At 38.1% G+C, this 18405-nt stretch overlaps 1 protein-coding gene across 1 annotated transcript in view; it reads left to right on the top strand.

The window, feature by feature from the left end:
• Nucleotides 1-18405, top strand: part of PTPRR (protein tyrosine phosphatase receptor type R) — a 91756-nt gene that overhangs the window by 21432 nt on the left and 51919 nt on the right. Inside the window, exon 2 of the mRNA XM_063309131.1 lies at nucleotides 1011-1315. Coding sequence (XP_063165201.1) covers nucleotides 1011-1315 — 305 coding nt within the window. The remainder of the gene's footprint in view (nucleotides 1-1010; nucleotides 1316-18405) is intronic.

Genomic DNA, 18405 nt, shown 5'->3' on the forward strand with positions numbered 1-18405 from the left:
TAGTGTTGGTGGCAGCAGCACAGCAGTTTTCAACCCCTCGAGGAAAGAATGATTTGCTAGGCCTTGACTTTTCCTTCCAAGGTGTCATCACACCTCACCCCCAGCAGCACTGTGGCTTCCTTTCTCTTTAACAAGCAGAAATAACAAGTCTTGTGGATCACCCTTCCTTCTCCTCCCACCAACGGATCGCACAATTGAAGGCAATACCACAAGGGTAATGGGGAGATCCTCTTGGTCTTTCCCTCTGCCCAGCTTGCCCCATCACATATTTCCAGACAGCAGTTGGTTACAGAGGTTGCCTCTTTCTCACTTCTATTACCACCTTTTTTGCCTTGTCCACATTCTTCTGCTGCAGGTGTGAACCAAGTCCGCTCTCTCTGTGGAGGAAGAGAAATCTGGCTGATTATGAAGTCAAGTTGACTCCAGCACTGATTTTCCCAGTTTACTGAGGAGAAATGTAGATACCTGTACCCAGTGTGCACCTCCATGACTTCTACATGAGCTAGAATGGAATGGTGCATTGAAACACCCATTTTGCAGAATTTTGCAATTGTATGTTTAAAAGAAATGTACAGGAAATCATATTTTACATACAGTTGTGCATTAACTGTGTATAACTGAGGAAAGGGTGCACAAAACTGTACAAGGCACTTGGCAAAATGTGCATATTAGATAATGTGCACACAAAAATGTGTACATAAGGGAAAATGGGCATTTAAATGCATGAACGTGCATTTTTAATAAAAAATATAAAACTGAAACGTTAAGTATCACTAAATTGACCACCAATTGGTCGTATTCATTCATTCATTCCTAATTTCAGACTACAGTATAAGTCTGAGAACTGACTTTTTCCACATTGCCCAACGTTGCTCACTTCCTCATAATAGTAATGTTAATTTGAATGACCAAATATTTTTCTCCTTTTTTATGAAGAATAATTTAATATTTAATATATCTTGAAGTGTTTTTGTTCAATTTTAAGGGGTTTTCTTCTTTTTCTTGAATAGGATGCTTTTCAGGAGACAATGGACACTTCCTGGCAGTTCATCAGAGAAAGAATTGGAAGCCAATGTTCATTTATCACCACGTGCAAAGTATTGAGAAAAGTTTGGATACTAGCAATCAGAAGAATTATGGGAAAAATTTCCACTTGCCTTCCCATGTAAAAATAGGCAAGTTGCACCCTGCAATCATAGTTAAATCAGCATTCTCTAGACCAGCATTTGACCCAACCCTCAATCTCTTAGCTATGACGGGGGAGCACCAGGAAGTGGAAAACCTGCCCATCCCAGCAGCTAATGTGATCACTATGGTAAGAACCTTTGCTCTTCTAAGGCATTCCAGTCTCTTAAATCATAGCTCAGGAATGTTTAGTACTGCCTTTATGGAACAGGTATTCACCAGATGCATGAGGATACTTACTTCTAGAATTCTCAAGCACTGTAGGAAACCTCGGCCAACATTGTCTGAACGTATCTGAATAGCAGCAAGTTGAGAAAGCCCGCTTTAGTTTGCTATTGCTTTCCAGGCTTCTAATGGAAACTTGCTACAAGGAGTATGCTTAAGGAAAGCAAGTCTGAATCTTCTGTCTCTTATGTAGTTCAAGAATTGGCAGCTGATTTGCTCTGAAAACCACCCTTAAAAAAAAAAACTCTCCAAAGTTTCTAATAGACATGGTCAATGATGGAGTAAATGGAGTCCAAATTTGGTCCCTTTTATTATTAGAGGTTTGGTTATTAAGGAGACTCCTTCCCTGCTGCAAAAAAAAGGTGCATTAGGTCTCCAAGATGTTTAATTTTGTAAAAGAAAAAATGAAATTATTTGGCTCCATTTTAGTGGTGCATTCCTAGGAGTTCTCAGGTCCACGGTTGTCATATTAAATCTTTCAATACAATAATGTAGAGCCCTTGTTAGTACATTCCCAAATACTCCTTGGTGAATTACCAAATTTGCTCTAAACTTGCTTGAAGAGACCTTTTGTAAACATGAACTAAAGCTCTGCTTGTAGGCTAGAGTTTGTATGTTTCATGTGTTTTTTTATATGTAATTTGTACCTGAAGCCCAAATTCAGCATATTTGTAGTAGCTGTTCTTACATAACCACTCTATTAAATCTCCATTAAATACCTAGCAGGAAACCTGAATTTCTCTTTTTAATGCATTTGCACAAAACAGTGACTGTGATTAAAACAAGTCCAGCTGAGAACCATATGGGCACTTTGGCTGGGCATAAGACTGTGATTTATGTATCCAGTGAGGATCCTTTAGAGTACAAAATCTTTATCAGCATGTATCTGTGGGCCACTGTTCTTTTTGCACTGCTTTCCTGGGATGGGGATAAGCATCATTCCAAACTTAATTATAATGAGGTCAGCTGCAGCCTGGCTAATGGTGCCACTGGGAAGTCCTAAAGGAACTTTCATCAGTAGGGTTTTCCTCATATTCAGGAGAAGCTGTTACCCTTCAGGCACTTTGAAAAGATTTGGTCTTAAGGGTTGATTTTTTTCTGTGCATGGAAAATAAGTTCTCTGTTTAAAGCTTTTGTAGAATGGTTCAACATTATCCCTGCAAAAGGAGAGCTCTACCAGTTGGCTTCTTGCTCATTCTTTTTGGCTTTGTGTTTTTGGGAGAATAGAAATATTTTTTTTTTCGCTTCTCACTTTTTTTCCCCAGGAACTGTTCTTGAAAGAATTCTTTCCTCCAAGATGTTTTGGATGATTGTATTGTTTTCTGTCAGTGTTATTGTAGGACAGGACAGGTGGGCACAGTCCCTTGATAGCTCACACCCACCGCAGGGAAGATGATGTCACCAAGTAAGCAGGGCCCCAACATGTTAATGAGGTGCTAGAATATTCTGCCCTTTTCTGTTTGGGGGAGATACATATGAACCAATTTTACAGCTAAGGCACATTTTTATGTCTTGTCTTTTCTGCCTCACAAGGGAATGGGAAACTGAAATTCATTGTGGTTAGATAAGAGCCTGAAAGCCACAACTGGGTTGAAAGCTTTCCATTGAGCTGTGAGGCTGCACACTGCTCAACCCTATCCACAGAATTGATTATCCTGTATTTCATAACTTCAAGCATACATGTTCGTGTGTGCTTGTATGTGTGTGATATGTATGTATGTATGTCAACCATTTACATTTCACTTTCAGCTTTTAGTCTCCACAGTGATTTAAACATTAGCCTAAACATTCAAATAAAATTTTGCATCTCCAGACAGCTCACCTGACCTGACAAGTTTGCTATGAGAATAAAATGGGAGGTTTGGTGGGCAGAATGACATACACACTGTTCTGAGCACTTTAGAAGAAGGACAGGATGATAAAAGAACCAGATCACACGTAATATGTCCTCAATGGGACTTGTGCTTTGGGGCCAACAGATTTTAATTCACTGTCTGCAGCAAAATCAGTAGCTTTGCCTCAGAACTATGGGTGGGGCTTCCAGGCCCAATTAGAACCTGGGGCATGCTAGCTCCTACCAAACTGGAGAAAGCTCTAAACTGAAATGAAAGCCTTGTTTTTGTCTTGAGAGTTATTCTTACATGGTCAACCCAAGAAAGCAATTACAAGGGCTGATAGTTCCTATATAATTACATTCCTTGGATGTCTTACGGCAGAATAGAGTTGCCTAGAAAATACTGTTCTTGTCTCTCACATAGCCTTCCTTCAGAAAACACGATCCTGAATTCAATTTACGTTTTGGTTTTGAAAAGAAAGCTTAAAGGAGGCAGATCTTCTGTGCAGTGCACTTTGAAAAACTGAGAATTCAGCGGGTGTACTTAAGGAAATGAAATTGATTTGTGACTCTAGCAATGAAGGTTTTGTGCAAATGAACAGTCTCGGGATTTAGCCTGAGGGATTTTTGTTTAGAGACAGATCCTCTTCTGAAGAATTTTATGGACCCTTGAGAGGCTTCTAATTCAATAACACTTTAATCTAGTATGAATTATTTATTTATTTTCCTTCTAAATAGCAGCCGTAATGTAATTTTCAAGTTCTTGAAGCAGAATTTGATAACAATGTTGAGATTAGGCATATTATATTCAGGTTGATACTGTGATTTTTTTGTAAGATGCTGATGTAAGGTTAATTTTTAACATAAAATATAATGTGTTATTTTTCTAGTTTCCTGTGTGAATCAGTGTTTTCAGAAATGACTAAACCTAAGCATACTTACTATATACATTCTGATCACACTATCCCCTCTTGGTGTAACAATGTTATGCAGAACACAGATAATGAGTAAGAAATAGTTCAGCTCCCATTTCAGTGAGGACTCCTGTCAAAATTAATATCAGGATCAATATAAGAATACATTTTATGGTTAGGGGTATTTTAAATTAATATTTCTATATAGAGCTTGTTCCTGATGAGGTTTACAATATATATTGTACTGAGCAAAGATAGGGTTAGGGTTCTGATCACTGGGTATTCTAGTTTAAATTAATGTCAGGAGATCTATAACACCAAGGTTTTATGGCTAATGGCAGTCTTAGATTTATGTTATGGTTGATATTTTGTTTGGAGTTTTTGTTGTATGCTATGATTTGCTTTAGAGATATTATGAATTTAGAATAAGGATTCCATTTCACTTGAGTAGGAGACTTATATTAATTGGATTTGCATTCTGGATATAGTTAGGTTAGGATTTGGTTTCTGGTTCATTGAGTAGTCTGATTAAAATTAATGTCAGGATAAGTATTTAGATTGCCAGTACATGATTGATGCTAACCTCAGATTTATTTTGTGGTTGATCCTTATTTTATTTATTTATTAATATAGTTGCAGACCAAAAAAAAAAGAAAAGAAACAAAAAATTATTCATATTGTTTTTGTTTGTTTCCACATACCCAAAACCAGAAGTAGTTATTAAGTTTGTTTCTATCATCACTTTGGGTCCTTAGAAATGTTACATAGCAAAGTCAGGCTGTTCAGGCTGTACATTTAAAGACAAAGAGATAATATGGACAACTCATGTGGAGTTTAACAAGTTCTCTCATAGAGAAAACAAGATTTATTTATTTATTTATTTATCTAATCTGTCACCACCCATCTTCTCCCACCAGAGGGACTCTGGGCGGTTTACAACAAAATGGTCAATAAAACAATAAATAATTACAATATATAAAAATACTCTATATAATATACAATTACAATAACTAATAAATATAGATAAAAATAAAGTCCAGATGGCTATGATCCAATCCAGTCCTTGCATTGGAGGGGCATTTTAGGGCACTAGCCATCCCCAGGCATGACTATTCCCCTCCTTGCCCCAAGCCAGGTGGCAGAGCCAGGTCCTCAAATTCCTCCAGAAGGCCAGGAGTGATGGGGCTAACCTCACCTCTGGGGATAAGATGTTCCAGAGGGTGGGAGCTACTGCAGAAAAGGCCCAACTCCTGGACCCTGCCAGACAGAATTCTCTTACTGATGGGATCCGCAACATGCTCTCTCTGCATGATTGGGTGAGATGGTTTGACAGTGATTGGGTGGGCGGCACAGTATTGTGCTGGTTCTCCTCCTTCCTCCGGGTTCAGTTCCAGTCGGTGTTGATAGGGGGGGAAAGGTCCAGCCCACGTCCCCTACTCTGTGGGGTGCCTCAGGGCTCGGTTCTCTCCCCTCTCCTATTTAACATTTACATGAGACCGTTGGGAGAGGTGATCCGATGGTTTGGGGTAAGATACCATCAATATGCTGATGATACTCAGCTTTATATCTCTACCCCAGACCACCTGAGTGATGCCGTGGATGTCCTGACCCAGTGCCTGGAGGCTGTAAGGGCCTGGATGGGGTGCCATGGGCTTCGACTCAACCCAAGCAAGACTGAGTAGCTTTGGGTTTGTGGGCCTCCCAGTGCTAAGGTTTTTCCACCTTTGGTCTTGGATGGGGTTGCTGTCCTAACAGCCAGGAACCACACTGAGACAAGGAATAGGTCTCTAGTGTTGTATTACTGCTACATAACAAAAAATCCTAACAAACTGAAGAAGCGTGGGAAAAAACCCAGACATATAAACCCCAAAGGCTAAGGCGGGCCCGATCTGTGTCTCTTTGAATGGATACCTAATTCCTCAGTACTACGCATGCGCTTTACAGCCTGGATGGGAGCCCCCTGCTCGCCATCCTTACTCATGACAGTTGCACTGCCCCAGACAGACCCGGTGTGCAATCCGGGGGTCCTTATAGACTCACAGCTCCTGCTCGAACAGCAGGTGGCAGCCGTGGCTAGGAGGGCCTTTGCACACCTTCGGGTTGTGCGCCAGCTGCACCCATTCCTAGACCGAGAGGCTTTGCTCACAGTCACTCATGCCCTCGTGACCTCTGGTCTGGACACTGTAATGCAGTCTACATGGGGCTGCCCTTGAAGACCATTCGGAAGCTTCAACTGGTGCAGAATGCAGCTGCACGGATCGTAAATGGTGTCGGGTACTTGACACATGTAACACCACTGCTACTGGAGCTGCAATGGTTGCTGGTGTGCTTCTGGGTGCAATTCAAGGTGCTGGTTGTCACCTTTAAAGCCCTTCATGGCTTGGGGCCGGGTTACCTAAGGGACCGCCTTCGCCCAGTTGTTTCTGCCCATCCAATTTGATCTAGTAGGTTGGGTATGCTGCAGGTCCTGTCAGCCAGGGAGTGTCAGTTGGTGGGAACTAGAAGGCGTGCCTTCTCTTCCGTAGCATCTGCCCTCTGGAACATTCTCCCTCCAGAAATTAGGATGTCCCTGACCCTGCTGGCCTTTCGTAAGGCCGTGAAGACCTGGCTTTGTGCCCGGGCCTGTGGCCTCGAACGTGTGGATGGTCCCGTCTCTTGGCTGTATTAACATTCATGCATTTCTCGCTTGGCAGCCATGTATATTTATTCTGTATTTATTTTATATTTTAACTGTTTTAATTGTAACTGTTTTAATTGTTTTATAGTTTTATTGTTGTAAGCCACCCAGAGTCACTCACTGAGATGGGCGGCTATAGAAATCAAATAAATAAATAAAAAATAACAGGGAAGAGGCAGTCCCTCAGGTAGCCTGTCCCCATGCCATGTAGGGCTTTAAAGGTGATAACCAACACCTTGAATTGGACCTGGAAGCAAACTGGTACCCAGTGCAGCTCACACAGCAGAAGTGTTACATGTGTCCATTTACGGGCCAAGTTGTATTGGCTTGCTTCTACCTACTTTTTGCTTCTCTAGTGAAACACATGTGCTAATATCCAACAGTGGTAGCTCTATTTTTAGCATGGCAAATAAAGCTATTAGAGGGATATCAGGGTTAAATTTATAATGGCGTTGAATATGCAGAATGGGAATGTTGCTAAATCTTCAGCATTTCACAGTGAGTGATGATAGGATTCTAAATGAGTGCCAGAAAATCCACAAAGGGTGCCAAAATGTCTGCATTAAGAAGCCAGTGGTACAGCCCATCCGAAGATATCAAGTTCTTTAGTTAGCCAGCACAGAAATGATCAACTGAAGCACCTGGGCTCTGACTAACATTAAAAAGTGATGATTTGAGGTGTATCATGCAGATACGTGAAAGCCAGATTGATATAATAGTTAAAGGTACCAAGTATAAACCAAGAGACTGTGACTTCTAGTTTCACGTTAGGCACAAAGCCAACTGGTGTTTCTGGGCCAGTTACTCTCTCTCTCAGCTCTAGGAGGAAGACAAGGGCAAACTAATTCTGAAAAATGTTGTCAAGAAAACTGTGTGGACTTATTCATGTAGTCCCCAGGAATCAAAACCAATTTGAAGGGAAAAAAAGGTATATGTAGAGAAGAATATTAATTTTTCTTGTTCCTGAGTCCAACAGGGATCCTCAGTCGGAATCTTAATGAGTTTATGCTCCCTGTTGCCTCCATATCCTAAAAGTGATATGAAGGTGAATGTGGTTGTACAATTGGGCCATGCATTGGTTAATACATAAGCCTGTGCCCACTGCTTTAGTTCTTCTGCTTAGAGTAATATTTTCTGGCTTAGAAATACATATCTAGATAGGCTTGTAACCCTCACCATAATATGGCATCAGAATTTTTACTTTATAGCAGTCAGCTAAAGATTGTTGAAAAATATCAATACTATTGTAGTTATACTTATTACATTAAGTGTTTATTAAACTTCTGGAATTTGATGTGTTCTGCTTTCTCTGAACCATAGAATATTAGCATCATTGCTTGATATGCAGCACTTGATATACACATTCTTAGATGCATTTTTAAAAGTTTATGCTTTAATATAAAGAGGGAGGGAAAACAAAAATCTGGGAAAAAGAACAAAAGTACCAAAGCAGATAGAATAGAAGGGGAGGGATTATCACACAAATTGATTACATAGAAAAAATAATTTAGCACTAATATTTAAACAGATTGTTAAACCTTGACTATACAGAAAAATGTTAATAGACAGCTGATGTATAAAACAGATGAATACAAGATTATAGTCCTGAAATCACCCTATCTTCCTGACATTGAAAAGTAATTTTTTATTTTTGCTAAATCCCATCTTCAATAAATCCATAATTTTTAATGTAATGATACAGTTCAAAAGTATATTCACATACGAAGGGGATATTGACTTTAATAACATCATAATATCATGCTTATGGACATCAAACCAAAACAGAGCAATAGCAATATGGACAACTCCATATTGTAAGTGTCTCCTTGCCCATTTTACATTTCCAACCTATTGAAGTTGAGAGGAACCTTTTAAAACACTATCTGGGGTCTCCAGTAAATAATCTTCTGTGTCATCTGAAGATCATAAGAACATATGTAATGTTCTGTAAGATACTTAGTAATTGGATTTTTTAATATGGGATATTTAACTCTTTATTCCAGAGTTCTTGCAAATAACTAATATCCACCTTTAAGACAGTACAATATTTTATTACTTATAAAAAATACTATAGGCTTAGTTTATGAAAATATAAATAAAAAACGATCTCTAGTCTTAGGTTCTTTTAAGAGATAATTCTTAATTATTTTCTTTTGTGCCTTAATGAGATTAAGAAATATCTTCCTCATAGCTACCTTTTGTTGTTGGGCTATCTCCATGATCCCAACATATTAAAATGTGTCTTAATATTTAAAGTTCATAATATTTGGCTTTTGTAAATTCAGGAATGGAGAAATTTAGAAATTAATTCACAGGCTCACTTCTTTCAGGTTTCACATATATTTTGGATGGCATATCTGAACACACTTTTTGGCTCACACAAATTATGTGTGAGTCACCAAAGCATCAGTTATTTTAAGCAAGGAGCTTCATCATTTTCCTGAGATTAAATCAGCACCCATTTGATACGAAATATCTTGGCAATTTTTTGTAATGTCTCCTAATATTCCTCTCCCCAGATACACAAACTGGTATTTCCATCACATTTTTGCTTCTCTTTCTATAATGCTTTTTCACATTTAAAGCAATTGTGCATTTTTTCCCTAGATATATCCCATTTACTTTAATGGAAGTGACCTGCACAATCAAGATGATTGAATAGATTCCTAAGGCCATTAGCTTTTGTTTCATGCTCTCAACACACATATGTGGAAGGACTGAAAATCCAAAGGCTTTTCAAGGATAAATATCAAATTACATGCACCCCATTTTCACTCGTTGCATAGAGCTATTGAGAATAGAGAAAAATAGATGTGAGCTTCTGCCACAGACACATATAGAGAAAAAATAAAGTAAAAGAGTTTCTTCTGCCACTCAAGATTTTTTTTTTCAAATATGTAAGACTTAAGCTGGTGGTAATATGTAAGACTTAAAGGCATTTTTATTGTTCTTTCCAGATTATCTACAGTATATGTTTCCTTTCATATATCCTGGCTTCTCCCTCTTGGATCTTTTGTTCTTTTATTCTGATTAAGCTGACTGTTTAATTTGCTGATCAGTGACCATAATAGAGATTATTTACAGTGTCTGTCTGTCTGTCTAGAACAGCTGGCCCACTTTATGAAAGGAATGAGTCCCCCGATGGGAGGAGATGGGCGGGGACAAATTGGATAAATGATAATGATGATAATGATGATGATGATAATGATGATGATGATAGATTGGCACTTCTACAATCTCTATAGCTCACTGCTGAAAATTTAAATATGTGGATTTATATGTATTCTTTTGAAATCATAACAAAATCAATGCTGCTGCACTTACTGCATAAGTATGAACTGTGGGGACCAGTGTGGGATTATTTTCTATAAGTGTTTAGGTGACATAGTTCTAAGGCTCAGATCTTGCCTCTGACAACAGGCATGATTTCTTCCATTTGAATCAGGGATGTTCATTTCAAGGGTTGAGTCTGAACTGATTCATTTCAACTGAGGATGTTGTAGCAGATTCATATGCATGTGCCTTTTTAAAGTCACTTCCTATTATGGGAGATTTCCTCTTTTCCATGCCACCACTTCAGCAATAAGTCCAACTGCCTCCAAAAATCTAATAATGGCATCCCTATATTCAAATAATTATTTCACCATTAAATCATTAATTTGTCATTTTTGCCACTCTGAAAGGTCATTTCTTTTTCAATTACTCAGATGTTGCTTTTATACAATAAAGGCAGCTGGTAAAAAATGTGTTTCTTTAGCTGATTTTTACTTCCTAAATTATTTCTTACTTCACTTAACCACAATAAAGAAAACCACAGAGAGACAGCTAAAGGCAATATCTGCTTGTTTGTTAATGAACAGAGCAATGAATCTGAAGTGTAATTGATGTAATGCATGGTTTTACAAAAACCAGAACTACCCATTTAGACCTTTCTAGACTCTAGGGTGATGTCACTTCAAAGAGTTGATTTAAATAAATTAGTAACAATTGAATGATTAGCATAATGCAAAGTGACAGGCAGCATAAACTCCTACTAACAGCCCATTTTGAAAAACCTAACATTAATGTCCCTGATTCTTTTATTATATCTATCAAAATGACTTTGCAAATGTTTTAGCAAGCTTAATTTCTTGCAAAGCATGTACATCATTTAATAGGAGTCAGTTCACAATATAGTGAGTGGAACTGGAAAGTAGTATCTAAAGTTCCTCTGCTCCACTGTAGGAAAGGGGAGAATGACGAGCAAGTAGATTCAGCACCATGGAAAGCTCCATAAGAAATGCAGCAGATGACCTGCAGTTTTTCTGTATGTCCTGCCTGAAGCCTTCTAAGGTCCTCATCTTGCCTAAAGAAAGTGAACCCTTAAACATCCATCTAGCTCCACTGGATGAGCATTTCTCCTCCTCTTTGTAGTCTCCCATAACACATTCTGTACTCCATTAGGCATATGTGTTGGAACAAAAGGTGCCAACTGCTCAGAAGTAATGATCACAGGAGGTGGTATCTATGAAAATACTGACTCGGATTCTTTAAATTTAGGACTATCTACTTCATATTATATATAGGAATATGCTCCAATTTTTCAGACAGCGATATACATCCTCAGTCTCATCCACACTGTCCTCTCTGATAATGAGTTTGAAACATTTAAAAGTTAGACTTTAATTAATGGAGACTACCAAGGAAAATGACTGGCTGCTTTATTATACAGGAGGCAGAGTCACCACCATTGCCCATTAAGACATCATCCCATCATCCAATAGATCAGAACAGTAGCATCACGGAGAAGTATATTGTTTGATCATCACACATATGACATGATCTTAACAATAACAATACTAGAGTTGGTTCTATAGTGTCATTATTTGACTAACAATTTATATCCTACTTTTCTATTTTAAAAAATATGCAGCACTCACAGGCTATCTATGAACATGTTCCAAACATACTGTAAATTTCATTAATTAAAGTAACTTTAAAGTGCTATAAAACCATAAAGGTGTATATTGAAAAACATCACTCATCATAAAACTCATAGCAATAAGAAATACAATGTATTGCTATCTATGGAATAGGTACAAATAGGCAGAGAAAAATATATTTGAATAGCAGTAAATAATAATTGAAAGTTCAGGGTCAGACCTCCTGTATAACTAGATTAGTTATAACCCACTGCTTTATTAAAGCTGGCATCTGGAACAAAAAGTGTCACACTGAATTTCTTTTCCTTATCTGGATCACTGACTGATGATTATGAGCTTGGTAAAGCAGACTATTCTCAGAAAATAGTTCATCATGCTCTAACTGTAATTCTGAAACAGAATCACACACCATTATATTATTATTTACAACATTGTAATATGAAATTAGGGAAAACACTCTTAAACATGAGGTAATGTGGAGGCTGGTCCTGTCTTTATTTATATTCAAAAGGTCCTTTTGTCTCTTAGCTTTTAAAACTATAACATGTGCAGTTGTTACAATTGGGACTTGGTGTTCCATTTATACTGTGGTTCAGCTCCTTATATCAGAAGACCACAGTACAGACTCCTCACCTGGTTGAAACAAATTATGTAGAGAATAGTGAATAACATAAAATTGGATTGTGATACTTTCAATCTCTTCTGATATATAAAAGAAAACTATGTTGAAATGCACCATGGTCTATGTATTGACCTGGAAACTGCAGAATGCTGTTGAATCCTGTGAGATGAGAGATGGACCATCCACTGACTCCAGTAAGGGTGAGGACCTAGTGGACTTCCAACCTCCAGATTTTGCTAACTATAAAATCATAGTCATAATGAATGGTGAGAGATGCTGAACATTAGTTCTGGAGATCCTCAAGTTTCTCACCTCCAAACTGTTTTTTTCCCCCTCACAGGCCATCATTAGCATACACTTCTGAGAATGTAATACCATACTAATTCACTACAATACTTAGCAAAATGTGCCTTTTCTTCTGTTTAGGTGATGAAATGCTGGATTCAGTTACTAAGATTAGCTCAGAAAGTACCCTTTCACTCAAGCTGTATTTCATATTATAACTGCCAATAATTCCATTTTACAATATTTAGTCAGTTTGGCCTCAGGCTTGGTAGTTTAGTTGGATAATTACATGGCTGTACATTATCAAATGAATGCATTCAATATTTCTAATGATTATTTAAATATTGCTAGTACCACTTATCTTAAACATGCATCAGCTAAAACAAATTTCATATTGCAGTATATTTTGTTCTATCCATTGCTTTCTGTTAATTTTATTTAAAAAATGTATGTTTTCAAAAATTTGAAGTACTCAAGGAACTTGGGACTTTTCCAGGCTTTGAAATAAATATGCAGATACATCTGGTCTTCTCTTCTCCAGCAGATGGCAACAGAATACAGTTTAGTTATATGGGCAGGGAGTTACAGCATAGTCTAAATGACTGGAAGGCATCCGGTTGGACAAGTTGTCTTTAAATAGCTGACAGGTTAGAAAATAAGGGGGCTCAGTTATATTGATAAGCAGAGCATGTTGCTGCATAATGGTTCAAGAATAAGGAGAAGAAAGAAACATGGTATATTCTATCTACTGAATAGAATTATGTATGTATTTAATTTCTCTCTCTCTCTCTCTCTCTCTCTCTCTCTCTCTCACACACACACACACACACACACACACACACACACAACATACCTAATGTTTCTGCCTCCCATTTTCCCCACAACAACAACTCTGTGAGGTGGGTGGGGCTGAGAGAGAAAATCATGGGTGACTTAACAGGATTAAAAAGAAACCCTAATATTTTAAAAGACCTCACAGGTTTGCTATCAAGACACTGAATATGTTTTGCAAAACTGAAATAGTATTTGTCATGCAGTTCATAGTTAAGTAAATAAATGGTTTCAGTATTCTGGAGATATACGGTATGTTAACCAAATGTCTTTGTTTTCTCAACGTATCTATTGTTAAGTTCAAGAGAAATCTAGAATATAAAAGCAGACACTAAGAATGATTCTTAACTGATGTTCTTTTTCTTACAAAATGCTTAGGTTAGCGAACAACTGGAAACACTGGAAATGAAATGAAATAAAATATAAGGTTTTGTCAGAGAGATCTGACTGTACCATTCTATAGCCAGACCAATGAATGCTTTTTGTGATCTTGACTCAGTTCACTTTTTGCTCATTGCAAGCTGGAATAGCTGGCGTAGATCTGAATTCACTAAAAATGTAGCTCATCCTCTTCCAGTGACACTAGAGCCTTCCTATGAAGCTGAAACATGTGGTGGCTTTTATAGCTGAGACAATGGGTAGGTGAGCAAGAAAATAAAAGATAAAGACCACCTTGAGAGACCCCTCTGGCCAAATGCACTGGTATTAGCATTGCTAACTCTGGTATTAGAGAGTCAGTTTGGTGTAGTGGTTAAGGCCCCAGGCTAGAAACCAGGATACTGTGAGTTCTAGTCCCACCATAAGCACAAAGCCAGCTGGGTGGCTTTGGGCCAGTCACTCTCTTTCAGCCCTAGGAAGGAGGCAATGACAAACCACTTCTGAAAAAACTTGTCAGGAAAACAGCAGGGGCTTGTCCAGACAGTTGCCAGGAGTCAGCATTGACTTGAAGGCACCAAAAGGGAAAAACCACCCTTAGTTTTACACTTTTATGTAAGACTGTTAAATCCAAATCATCTGTTCCCCCATGCATGTTCTGCTGAGACCATAGGCCTGGACATCTACCCCAAAGTCCTGCCGTGATAGTGCCATTGATCAGCATTGCAAGAATTAAAAAGCAAGGTTGTGCAAAGGCAAAAAGGTGCTCTGGAGCATGGAGGGAGTACACATTTGATCTGTCTGTAAGTCTTTAAGACCAAACATGTTTTTTTCCTAGGATTGTGCTGCAGCTGCAGAGGACAGCCATGTGGAAAGATGCAGCTCCTTTAAGGAATTACAGACAATTGCAAGGGGAATACCCCTGCACATTCCAATGAGTCTTTTGCATTTAAAGCACTGCAAAACCATATTGAAAACTACTGCTGGGTGTGGGGGGGACTTTCTTGCAATTTCTCAAGTTTTCTTTCCCTGGAAAAGGCGTTCTTTTTTTCACATTATTCTCAAGGTGCTTGAGAATTTCTTCCAAATTTATCTTCATTGTATATTTAAGCTTACTTTATGGTTGGAGGTACCTTAAAGTGCTGGTGAAAGGTGAATGGTCCCCCATGCAAGCACCGAGTCATGTCTGACCCTTTGGGGGGATGCCGTTTTCACGGCGTTTTCTTGGCAGTCTATAGCAGGGTGGTTTGCCATTGCCTTCCCCAGTCGTCACCTTCCCCAGCAAGCTGGGTACTCATTTTACCGACCTCAGAAGGATGGAAGGCTGAGTCGACCTCAGCCGGCTACACAAGAATCCAGCTTCCGCTGAGATTGAACTCGGGTCGTGGGGAGAGTTTTCAGTTGCAATACTGCCGCCTACCACTCTGCACCACACGAGGCTAAAGTGCTGTTACTATTCTGTTATTGTTCTCTTACATGTGTTTTAATCACTGACTGCTAATTCTTTCAATTCTGAAAAGAAATGGAAAGATTTAAATGAAGCATGGGAAACAGGGAGGCTACAGTGTGCTGGAGAAGTTGTTGAAACACAGGGTATTCACACACCCACACAGCCATCTTGGACTCCATAAGGGTCATTAAAAAAATACAAATACCACATTCTATCTATGATAAATTAAAGTTAAGTTATCTTCTCCTTTGAATGAAATTTGGAAAGCTGTCTGAACTGGTGGTAAATATATATATTTTTTTCCTGCATGGCACTACTGAACATGGGATGGTCTTAATGCTGCCACTGTGTTCATGCACCTGTGCTACCAGATCAAAATCATCACTATGTATTTCCAGAACATTTACAGATTGAATAGCATAATGCAGATAAAAAGCTTTTTAAGATGCTTATTGTATTCCACCAAGAATTGAGATGCTGCTTTATTTGAGTATAAGCACGCTGTGCCTTGCTGATGGAGAATAATCCCTTTGCCAATTTTCTTTAAACCCAGTTGATATTTACAGGAGGGATCCCCTTCTGCATCAGTGCCTCCATTCTGTTTCAAAGATGTTTGTCTGTGCACAGCAATATGCTTTGCCCTTTGGAAAACTAATCAGTAAACCTGAAACTCTTTCATGTTGACATGACTCGCAGCAACAGAACTGTCACAGTGCATTCAAATTAGGTTTGATTTCCTTACCTAAAAGGTCTTAAAAGCTAATTGCCCCAGAGTGTTATTATATTCCTGTTGCAAAGAAAGATAGGATTATTTAGAAAGCTGGGAGGAGAGGAACTATGAAAGACAGGTGCACCTTGGTTGTCACAGAGAAGCCCATCTAACGTAGTACTGCTTATCTCAGATTGCATTCAGGATGGGAATGAGTGACAATAGCATTCATCCTGCATTTGCCCATGGCAGGGATGTCCCTTTGATGTAGACTGGAGACAACATGGGAAACAAAAAGTATCCCAGTGGCAAAATACAGACATACATGGTGGTATGTGCTTCAGCAAGTAACCTGAAGCATCTGGGCATTGAAGGCCCAATCTAAGTCTCATTTGGGTTGGAGGAAGCAGCATCTGCATTTGTAGGCTTCTAACCATCCCTGACAGTAGTGATGACAAGAATAGGTAAAAAATCTTTTAGCTCCCTTTGAAATGGTCAGATGATAAAGAGCTCAGGACTGGCTTTTGTAGACTTTACCTCACCACAGGGATCTCCATACAGATGGAGACCATAGGATGTAACCAGAATTCCTTTGGTATTAAGGGATTTCCACCTCTATTACTAGCTTTATTTCCCCTTGTAACCAGTTCTTGCTGGTTGCTATACTTTATTTATAGTCACACCTTATTAATTTTATTTATTTATTTATTTATTAAACAGATTTATAAGGCTGCCCAACTCACACAGGGTGACTCCAGGTGGCTTACAGAATTAAATTATGTTTTTATTTCAATAGTCAAACAATCATTTTAAAGGTGAGGTGGGCATACACTGCTGTTAAACTGCAGAAGTTCTCTAATACATGGGGACAGTTTGCAAACAGGTAAAATAGCAAATTATCAGAAGGGTGTTAAAAAATGGAGGTAGGATGAATGCAGTGCCAAATGAAAACATTTTAAGGTATTTATCTGGTACAAAACAGCTTTGTTTCTTTTTCACAAGAAAAAAAAAACTATTAAAAACGCTAAGACAAATATATGTTATGTCCCTGTGATATTATATTAAATCCATACTAATTTAAATACAATTAATTTCAAAGTATTTATGCTAACTAGTAGTAAGTTGGTATCCAACCCAATATAATTATATGCATGTATAAATATAGGACAACAGTAAACTGGTGCCTTGAAATCTTGTATTAGCACAGCTTCTTATAGCTGTTTTCTTCTCACTCACCATACAAACCAAAAAATAAATGATGCATAGAGCAATCCTAAGCAAAAAATGTTTTTTTTTAAAAAAAATATATGTGAAACCAAAGTTTAATAATACTTAGCCAAACTTTTGTTTTCAAAGGGCATTGCCCAGTTTCCAGGAGAATAGTAGTTTTGGGATTACAACTAGGAACACTTAAAAGAGATCTTTAAAATTTCACCTGCAATTGAGGTGTTGTTATTGTTATTATTGACAACTGTCACCCAAATTGGAGAGCCATATAAAATTGGAGTCCAATTTTTGCATTAAGAAACTGTAGTGCTGTATGGGAAAATCACCCTCCTTTGAATAAGAGAATCAAAACAAAGCCATCCTAGTAGCTTTTGGTTTCAGAAGTATTGACTTGCAGTGATGTTGCCTGGACAGAACATGGTTAAATAAAGTGCCCAGATAATTAAAATTCTTGACTTGTGTTATCATGTGATCTTGAATTTTACAGCTATACTTTTTAAACTTTTTCTCAAGAACCAACATTTTTCTTTTATCATAGCTGATTTGTAATTCATTATCTTGGAAGTACTTGACTAGTGCCTCAAATTGGTGTTTCAAACAAAATCTAGTATGTGAATGAAGAAAGCATCATCTGCATATATAACAAAGCACAAAGCACAAATTCTCCTTTCAGCTAACAGTGGCCATCAATTTAAAGTAATACAGTCTCCACCTCATTGACACAGATATTAAATAGTGTTAAGGCCAGAATACAGCCTTGTCTCTAACCTTATTCATTATTATGTCACCAGTAAGTAAACATTCTATTTTGCATCTAACCTGCATTATACCATCATAATATAATGCCTGTATTAGATGTGTAAGATGCCTGTCATGAACCAAATTTTCTAATTCAACCCAGGGTTTGGTTCTATCAACAAAATCAAAGGCAGTCCTAAAATCTAGGGACCAAATTGCCAATATCCGCTGGATAGTGGAAAAAGCCAGGGAGTTTCAGAAAAACATCTATTTCTGTTTTATTGACTATTCTAAAGCCTTTGACTGTGTGAACCATAACAAATTGTGGCAAGTTCTTAGTGGTATGGGGATACCGAGACATCTTATCTGCCTCCTGAGGAATCTGTATAACAACCAAATAGCAACGGTAAG

Source organism: Candoia aspera, chromosome 7 (genome assembly GCF_035149785.1).
Source record: "Candoia aspera isolate rCanAsp1 chromosome 7, rCanAsp1.hap2, whole genome shotgun sequence".
Lineage (NCBI taxonomy): Eukaryota > Metazoa > Chordata > Lepidosauria > Squamata > Boidae > Candoia > Candoia aspera.